At 43.1% G+C, this 10,014-nt stretch overlaps 1 protein-coding gene across 1 annotated transcript; it reads left to right on the top strand.

Moving 5' to 3' along the window:
* Window positions 1–2,810: 2,810 nt before the first annotated feature.
* On the top strand, window positions 2,811–7,103 carry LOC119720979 (metabotropic glutamate receptor 1-like). The gene is made up of 2 exons (XM_038190844.1): window positions 2,811–4,814; window positions 6,591–7,103. Exons 1-2 carry the CDS (start codon window positions 2,811–2,813, stop codon window positions 7,101–7,103), a joined length of 2,517 nt encoding a protein of 838 aa, XP_038046772.1.
* Window positions 7,104–10,014: the final 2,911 nt, after the last annotated feature.

The raw sequence follows: 10,014 nt of genomic DNA, 5'->3' as shown, positions 1-10,014 counted from the left end.
TGAGCTGAGTGAGAATTACAGATTACACACGAGCATTCAAATACAAATGAGATTTAAATGAAGACTGAAACAGTATTTTTACTCTCAGATTTTTTGTTCTAAATATGAGGAACGTGTCATTTTTTTTCCTGAAATATTAATAGTGATTTTGGTTTGTTTACCTTTGCAAGTTCTCCCCCATTCATCGAGGTGCATGGGAAAATGTCCATGTTTCATTGTTTTTAATAGGTATATTCATCAGTTCATAGAACGATAAATAGTCAGTGGTGGACAGCTGGATTATGTGATCTTCATAATAGACGTAACTTGGGAACAGAGTGTACAAATTACGTGAACAGTTCACAGTTACTAGTCCATAACATGTACTTTATGCCTCTGGGTTTTTTTTTAAGAAATGGAGCGAGTCACATATTATTTGTTGTCTAATTCAGTCACTTTCTTTTATGACTCACCCTGTTCAACGCGCAATATATTGCACGTTCTGCCTTTCAATTTTAATTTGCTGGTATCTCCAAGCCTATATGCAGGGGCTCTTGAGCTCGGTAAACCTCTCTTACAATGGACCCCATGAATGCACTAGGTATACCCTGTTCAACGGTTACAGAAGAATGTTAGAGGAGACTCACTAAGGGGACTCTTGAAAAGCATTGCCGAAGTGACGCCTCACGCTCGTGCCGAAGACCAAATGGATTTTGTCTTACCGTTACGGCCTGAAATCCCAGAAAAGTCCATGTTTTGGATTGTTTACTTAATATCCTATTTCAAAGGTCTGGTTGAAAGGAAACAAACCTAATGAATACCGTTCCCGAGAAAAAGACGGAAAAAAGGTTGTTTACAGCGGACGCGACAGAAATTCTGTGGCATATATACCCATACGTATTTCAAGTCATGTCTTTTCAATGCAGCGTACACGTTGTGTGTTTGGTACATAATACACATAATACACGCCCGCAGAATGCGAAACACTGTGAATGCGGCTGCATTCACAACTAGCGCTCACAGCTCGATTTTTTTTCGGGGACAAAATTGTCACTCCCGAAATTCGTTATTGCATGGTTCTCGCAAGAATAACACAAAAATGCCCAGTTTTTTAAACGATTTTTAAATGCTCTTTCTATATTAAATACCGTTTAAAACGCTTTTTGTAGCCCAATTGGGCCCATTCCAAGCCGTAATATCCCTTTAATAAATAAGTCGAGCGTACTTCACACCATACGCGCGGGAACCAAAGGTAGAGTAGACCACTTTTATAGACCTTTATCACGCTGCCACCATTTCAGTCATGTTCCCTGTATCCAATATCGGAACTGAATGATTTATTTTATGCAAAAAGGAACCAGACTAATTTTTGTTCCAGCCTCGCTTCGGTTACGATGGTTTGAAAGGGAAAAAATCAAGATGGCCGCAGCATGATAATGGTCTATAGCCATATTCCGTGCGAATGTATCATGCACGTGCCCTTTTGTGTTTGCTTAACCAAACGGACCCATTAAAAGGGCTAAAAGAAATTTGGGGGTCACCAGAATTCTTGGATTTGGAGGTTGGTACGTCGAGTGAACGATCCATCTTTTGGTTTAACTGTTTGCCAACCGACATTCAATCAGGACACGTCATGTGTTTTCATATACGAATTCCATAATTTCTGTCTGAACAAAACTGAAGGCGAAGACAAAGAAAATGGGTCGACCTTATAGGTTAATCAGCATACAGAAGTGAAGCAGTAGTGGTAAATTAAGGTGTTTAAGCTTCATTATGGTGACATTTTCTATTTAATTATTTGGGTAAAATGTCACAGCCGATGTACAGATCCTTCGATGAACTAACCATCATCAAAACCAGTGTACTGAAAAAAAAATCCTTAAAGTTAAAGGGAATTCATAATATGGCATTTCTATATGGCAACACGCGCTATCATTTACATATGATGCGCGTGTGTGTGTGACATGCAGGTACCTAATGTTTAAACTTTTCCACCCAAGGAATTTACTCCCTTAATCGGCGATATTGCGTAGGCGTTTCACGTGACCAACTAAAAAGAAAAAGGCATAGATCCAGATAAACAAACGTTTGCCAGTTCGTATTTCATTCACTGTATGAAGTTGTGTGTCATAACTATTACGTTCCCTGGATAACTCTACCGTCATCTTGGTCCATGCTGGCATTGAGCAAGGAATCAATCTCCCGGCATTCTTGTGATGTTTAAACTATTATTATGACCATTGCTTTTGAGTTTGGCCATTTATGTAGCTGTTGTTTACCAGCATCATTTTTCTTATCCAATTATCACCAATCTATCCGATTAACTGACGCAAGCCCAGCGGACGATCGAATGAAAAAGTCTAGCGGCGGGAAAAAATCCCCGCAGAGAAAAGAAACATTGTGCGGGCATTCTTTTTACTGGCGGTTGTCCTGCCTCGAAACTAATTGATTTATCCCATTCAAAGGGTTCTTCCGCTCGGTATTTTTAGTGAAAACACAGTTTTTCCTCTCAAGTGTTATTCCTTCGAAGTAACCGTCTTCCTTTGCAATATAAGACACAGCGGTGTTCGGTGTTGCAGCACTTTTAACGTTAGCCAAAGTCCGGCGCTGAACACGTTGCTAGCGAATCTTTTGGGGGTTTTATCAGCATCTCAAAACCGTCCGCTGATGCCGTTTTCAGGAATTCCTGCTGTTTTCGTGTTCGCGCATTTTTAGTTTTCATCTTCAGTTCACGCATTGAACTTTCCCTCACATTCAACTATTATTTTCCAGCTAGATTTCATCAATGGAAAAATAAAATGGCTTTCTTGACGCTTTGTATTTTGTTTTTGATGGTGGCAGCTGGGCCATCGGCAGGGGGTAGCATACCAGATGCTGCTCATGTTAGCCTGACTAGCCCTGGGGATGTCATCCTTGGGGCATCATTGCCAATGCACGGATGGTCATCCGGGCCTCCGTGCAGCGGCGGGCTCTTTCCTTGGGGCAACGAGCTGGCTGCCTTGTTTTGGTTCGCCATCGAAGAGATCAACAATCGCACCGATCTCTTGCCGAATATCACCATCGGCTACGACATTCGCGACAACTGCTACTCGGAGACCCTGTCGGTGTGGACGGCGCTCAGCCTGGCAAGCACATCCGAGAGACCCCAGGAAGATGTCGAGTTCACCAAGATTAGTCCGGCAGAGTACGGGAATCTTTTCTGCATCATAGGAACTCAAACGAGTGCCACTTCAATTCCGACGGCGCAGGCCGCCAGCCTGTATCGCATCCCTGTCATCTCTCCATTCGCAACAAGCAACGAACTCAGCGACAAGCGCCGGTTCCCCTATTTTCTCCGTACGGTCCCTACGGACAGCCTTCAGGCAAAGGCCATCGCCGATATTCTTCTACGATTTGGATGGAAGTACGTCGGTCTGTATTTCCAGTTGAATACCTACGGAATTCACGGAGCTCAGGCCTTGCTAGACCTCGCAGAACTGCACGGCATATGTGTCGCTTTTTCCGTTCCCGTTCGGCATCCGGGACCTGCGGCAGAGTTCTACGACGCCGTGGGTAGATTGTCTACCTTCCCCAAAGTGCGAGTTGTGGTCATTATTGCGGGCACAGCTGCAGCCGCCCTCGTCAAAACAATCCAGGAACTCTTCGGTATACCTCACAATCTAACATTTGTTGGCAGCGATGGCTGGGCATATCCGAAAACATTGCGGGATGACTTTGGCATCGATCTGCGGGCACTGCAAGGTGCCATTTTTGTGCAGCTTAAATACAATCAAATTCCTGGTTTCGAAGAATACTACCGCTCTTTACATACAAGAAACGTAACTTTCTCCTCGTGGTTCCAGGGTTTCAGGGATAAATGGATGAAGGACAATCAGTGCTCCGATATCGCTTTTTGTCCGATACCACTTCACGGCAATGACAATTTTTTGATGGATGCTGTTTATGCATTCGCGTACGGCCTGCAAGACTTGTTGCGCGATCGATGTAACGACACCACCGACTGTAATTCCACGATCCAGGCTATAACGGGACAGGATTTTCTACCCTACTTACTGGGTGTTCGATTCGAGGGACTTGCCGGGAAGTACGTGTTCGATGTAAACGGTAATCCCGGCGGAAAGTACAAAATACTGAACTACCAGTTCCAAGACGATGTCTTTCAAGAGGTTAGACTTGGAGAATGGGAGGCATCAGAGGACAGACGACTTGACGTGAATTTATCGGCTATTCAGTGGGTCGGAGGGTCACGAGACCCTCCTGCCTCGCTATGCCGAGAGATCTGCACATCGGGTCACATCGAGGTACCGTTGGAGGAAAAATGCTGCTTCGGTTGTCAGCAATGTCCAAACAACGCCATTGTTCAAAACAACCTATGCGAACAATGCCCAGTGGATGAGTGGCCGGATGCTAGTTTTCAAGTTTGCCGTCCGATTGTGCCGACGCCTCCAAGTTGGAGCGAGCCCACCGTGGTTTCCATCCTGATCCTTTCAGGCCTCGGACTGGTCCTGTCCCTTCTTGCAGCGCTGGGACTCTTCCACTACCGGCACCACGTGCTGATCAAAGCCGCCAGCCGTGAGCTGAGCAGCATCAACATCTTGGGGCTCACTCTAGCCTTCCTTGCTCCATTCCCGCTTCTCATACCACCTACAGCTGTCTCGTGCCGTGCCTCGGAGATCATCGTCGCCTTGTGTTTCACCCTGACGTACGCACCGACTCTGCTGAAGGTCAACCGGATCTACAGGATCTTCGACGCCGGCAAGAAGTCCAACAAGCCCCCTCGTTCTATTGGCCCTCGTAGTCAGCTCACAATTGTACTGGGCCTCTTTGCAGCAATGGTAGGTCATTTTTTTTCTTTATACACGGTGACCCAAACAAAACGCAACCCTGAAACATTTGCCTTTTTTTCAAAAACGTGTTCTGTGAAATTTTATGTTTTGGATATCAGAATAAAGCTGAAAATTATTTTCTTTCAAATACTGAAAAAAATCACGAAAACAGCACACCGGGTTGGCGAGAAAATGTCAATATGTTAAAAGAAGTGGTTTTATCATCCTCTCCAATGGGGCTTTAAACAATGAAACATGTCACTGTAAGCCCACTGTGCAATTAATTCCATCTACTTCTGATGAAAAACTACTTGGATATTTTATTCTTTAAAAAAAAAGAGGAGTAGAAAACTGCACAGAATTCATGTCATGCATGGGGCCCTTTAAAAACCATGGGAGTTTTTGTTGGATATCCACTTTAAACCCAGTATAGTGATAAATTAAACTTCTTTATTTTATAGAAATATATGGGTTTTACAGTCGTATGTACACAAAATGTACTCACCAGGTAGGTAATGGCCGCATGGCGCTGTGCAAAAGCCGACGGCGAAATATCCGTAGTCCGGACGGCGTCTTGCACGTGTCTTGTGATCTGATGAGGGGCGAACAATAGTTGCACGGGGACGCGATCGTGTATCTACGGGCCCGGTTCCTATAAGGGAACAAAATCCACTTTTAAATTATTTAACCTACCAAACTAGTAGGCGACATTTAAGAACACGCAGGTTTGTCATAGATAAAGGGCGGGTTTTGAAATTTTTTAGGGAAATTTGAGGGTAAAAATGACGATGACAACGACAACACGCAACACGAAAATAAAGATGGCGCTCACCGCGCGATGTACCGTGAATGCGCGAGGCACCAACCGTAAACCGCGTAGGAAAATCGCAATTTCTACCCCAAAAAACTGTTCAAAAATTACAAAAAAAGTCTCATTATATTGAGAGAAGTCTGCTGTAGGTTTAAGAGGTCATTTTAGTAATAAAAAACACCACCCTTGACTCTAATTTAATCGAAACTAAACAGGGGCCCTACACTACACCAATCCCCGTGGGGCAAGTTGGACAAATCTCTCGTGGCGTATATACTTGTCGATACTTCCGACACTAAAACGTTCGCTTATTCAAGCATTAAAAAACATAAACATCCTTGAAAAGCAGCTGCACATGACCACGACAAAACATTTTAAGACGGTAGATTATCACACGTTTTTTCACAATTAAAATGTTGCAATGTTATCCAGACAATACGCAGTATCACATTTCATATAAATATGAAAAAATTGGAAAGGAAATGATTATTTTCAAGAAGGTGTGGACGTAATTATTACAATGAACATGAAAACACGTAATGCACGTTGGAAATAATTACACTACACCGTGATATAAATCCATTTCTTTCCAATTGCGGTATCGAATCAGGATACAGGAAGACAAATTTCCTATCCGTGGCTTACCATTGGAAACGAGGTTGGAAATAAAGTAAGCACTGGGGACGAGGTTGATGGCGGCCATTTTCAAAATGGCTGCCATCGGTTGTTATTTGACCTTTTTTCACATGACAAATCTGCGATGCCCCTAGCCGAATATCGTTTATTAAACATACTCTGACTGTGTGCCTAATGCCATGCTTGTATCATCAAAGGCTCAATTCCCCCAAATATCTCCCATATCTGCCCCACTAATTTGAAAATGGTTTGCATTCCTTTCAAGAAAAAAACAATCGACTTAATAACGTGTTTCTATTTTCACATGTGAGTAATGTGACGTTGTTCTTTGATTCTAGGTTGTGATTGCTGTCGCCGGCACATTAGCGAGTCCCACACTGCCAGCTAAGCTAACCTTCTACCCTCCGGCCGACTACATCGAAGCATTCTGCGAGTTCGGCAACGGCTTCCTGGCTTCTCTGATCTGCAATCTCCTCATAGTCCTAGTCTGCTGCTACTACGCCTTCAAGGCTCGCAAGGTACCCAGCAACTACAACGAGTCCAAGTTCATCGCCATCAGCGTGTACTCCACTCTGGTCTTCGGCATGGCGGCCGTGCCCGTCTACATCACGGCGGCTACCGTTCTGCAGAAGGTAGCCACGCTGTGCGTTGCCATACTGCTCAACTCCTTCCTGACGCTGTTCTGCGTCTACCTGCCCAAGCTGTACGCCATTCAACTGGCTAGGGATGTTCAGGTGAGCGAATGGCGGGCTAACGACAAGTCCCCGAGCGGCACCGGATCGACTGGAGTTCAGCCAAATGTCGGAACTAGTAAAGTACAGCCAGTTGCTGGTGCCGTGGGAATAAAGTAAAGTGTCCAACCTCACTGGGTCATAAAAATTAGCAACAGATCGAGTACAAGTAGAAAGATAAAACATGCTTTAAAATATATCACATAAAACCCGTATGAATAATTGAAGCTTTAATAGTCTGCTGGTCCAAGAGGGTCATGCTTAAAGCCTCTTTGAACCTGACTGACTCCCCCCCCCCCCAACTAGTGACTGACTGACTGACTGACTCTGTATATTTTCAATATAGTATGGGCTGAATCGGGCCTATCGTGTAGGCCACATATGCATGAAATAAATGTACTTCAAGTGACTTTAATGACCATTCTGAATCGATTGATGGTATTTATTTAAAAGGGTCAGCTTCATGGGCGAAGCGAGGGGTGGGCAAGCCCCCCCCCCCCTCCCCTCCCCCCCCCCCCCCCTCCCCCCCCCCCCCCCTCCCCCCTCCCCCCTCCCCCTCCCCCCCCCCCGGAAAAGCAAAAAAAGAGGGGGGAAGGGGAAAAGAAACTGAAAAAAATGAGAGGGCGAATCACATTACTGTTAATTTAATAAGGGAATAAATGTGTGCTCCGGAGGTTTTTATCACTCTGTTTAATACCGCTTAGAGTCTGGGTGCTGATAATTACCCGAGCCGGAGGCGAGGGTAAAAAAAAAAAAATAAATAAATACCTTTTCGGTAAAAAAATATCAAATAATTCGTTCACAAAATCCCGATTTTGTTCAACAAGTTCACTTCATGCTTTTTGAAACATCCCTCTAGCAACATAATGGAGTGTTCAGCTGGAGAGTAAGATGTAAACAACCCTTTTATGGAGGTTGACGCGCGCGTAACATGTTCTGCGCGATGTCACGCAGAACGCACCTGGGGCGTTGCGTTTTGAATTTAGAACTATAAAATTCTGACTCGCTGGTAGTGTTGCGCATGCCTACGTGAGGATTGTGAACGTTCAACCAATGAAACGGTAAGAGGCACTGGATTTTTAGGAGTCCACATTTTATTGTGACACTGGAAAAGTGTTTAAGACCATTGATCTCCATATACACAGACTGGATAGGACATCGCGTACGAACGTGCGTCCGCGCGCGCGTTTTTTGAAAAGGGTAAAGAACACAATTTCGCATTCGAGTTGTGTACACTTTCGAACGGAGGATTAAAAAAAGAAGTTGGGTTTTCTTCGGTTTCTTTGTCATTTTTGAAAGAATAAAAGAAACAGAGATCTAAATTGATCAAAATCGACGAGGAGTATAATCAAGGTGTGCGCAGCATTGGATTGCTGGAGTCGGCAAGTAAGGAGCGTTGAAGAATAGGACAATTATTCGCAAGTAAGTTGTTTTTTAACGAGGCCTATACAAGTCAACATGGCATGGAGGAATATGAACATGGGAATGACAAAGCAAATTATGTCGCTCTGAGTTTGAGGGGACGGGCCTGTGTGGTAGCTAGCGAGATATTCTGTTCAAATTCCATGCGATCTAGGCCTGTCATGAGTGCTCAGTGGTCGGCATCATTTTTCTTTAAAAGACATAGGCCTAAACGTGCATGTATGATTGACCCGGTAATGGCAATGAACAAAAGTTGACTTGTTTAAGATAGTTTATTCGAATAACTTTTATATGCAAAATCTGATTGAATTATGTCTGCCTTGGCTTAACGCCTACCGAAATGTTTCTATTCTTTTCTTTATAAAGAGAAACCGAGGAGATGGTTTATGCTAACTTACTGCACAACTGGCCGATTGACCTTCATATCAAACAAAGAACTTCAGCAAAGCCATATAGCAAAAACCACCAGCTGCAGGACCGAGCCGGACGAAAATGGAGAACTTCACGGAGGGATGGAATCGACTGTATCATCCACTGAATGGAACATGTGATGTGATAGGCATCTGAGCGTTTGACTTAATCAATTTTTACGATGTGGAACTGTTAACATTGATTGGTTTTGGTTTTGGAAAGAAGTTGTGGAGTTCAACGCAAGTATTTTTATAAGCTCCCAAGATGACTGTCACATTATTGACAGTTTGTATGGTGAAGAAAGCAATGAGTACTTTTACGGTTTGAAATTATGTTGTGTACGCCGTTATATAAGATTACTAGCTATAGCCATAAACACCGTCATATTCGCTCACAAAAACGATTCCCATTACACTTACAAGTAATTATATTTATTTTCAGAAGTATAGCTTAACATTTAATTGCAAGACCGTGCGTAGCTTGAATTATTCTTTGACAAAATTAGTATAGTACTATTTTGGTTTGTGATTCATCTCCTTTCACACAATATCACAAAGAGGTAAACGATGTCATTCCCTGATCAATCTAGGGACGGGAAGAAGTTTTTACTGATTACTTTGTAAAATTAAAGTTTTTTTACCTTTTAGATTGTAATTGGTTCATGTTCAGGTTTTTTAATAAATATATCAATCATTTGAATGAATCTCCATACAATTTCTCGTGTGAGTGTTCAGTTAAAAATATGATGTCATTTCAGCATATTATTAATACAATTATTCATTTCGTTGATGGAGTAATTCAGTGTGCTCTAATGACCAATGTGCCAAAAATGAAATGGCAATTCACTTACAATCATTTTTGGGAGGAGAAGGGATTTCAGAAAAATAAGGGAAAAGGAAATGGGGGGTTCTTGAATTTCGAAAATGCATAATAAGAAAGTGTATATCAAGAAAGTGTGGAAAAGCTGTTTGAAGGGTAACTCTTCATCGTTCAGGGTTTTTTTAAAGATTGTTTTGGAGGAGCGCTTGAACTCCCTCCTGTAAGAAAAATTTCACTAAACAATCCATTTTCCAAAGTAAACAAAGTGAAAGCACAATGCGCGTTTACCCGTCTGACAGTAAACGCGCCGCCATTGTTCGGCCGCGCATTCGTGCACAAACACAGCGCGATGTCCTATCCAGTCTGTGTATATGGAGAT

This window comes from Patiria miniata, unplaced genomic scaffold, assembly GCF_015706575.1.
Source record: "Patiria miniata isolate m_02_andy unplaced genomic scaffold, ASM1570657v1 HiC_scaffold_9, whole genome shotgun sequence".
Taxonomy (NCBI): Eukaryota; Metazoa; Echinodermata; class Asteroidea; order Valvatida; family Asterinidae; genus Patiria; species Patiria miniata.
This window is presented reverse-complemented; position numbering and strand designations above follow the sequence as displayed.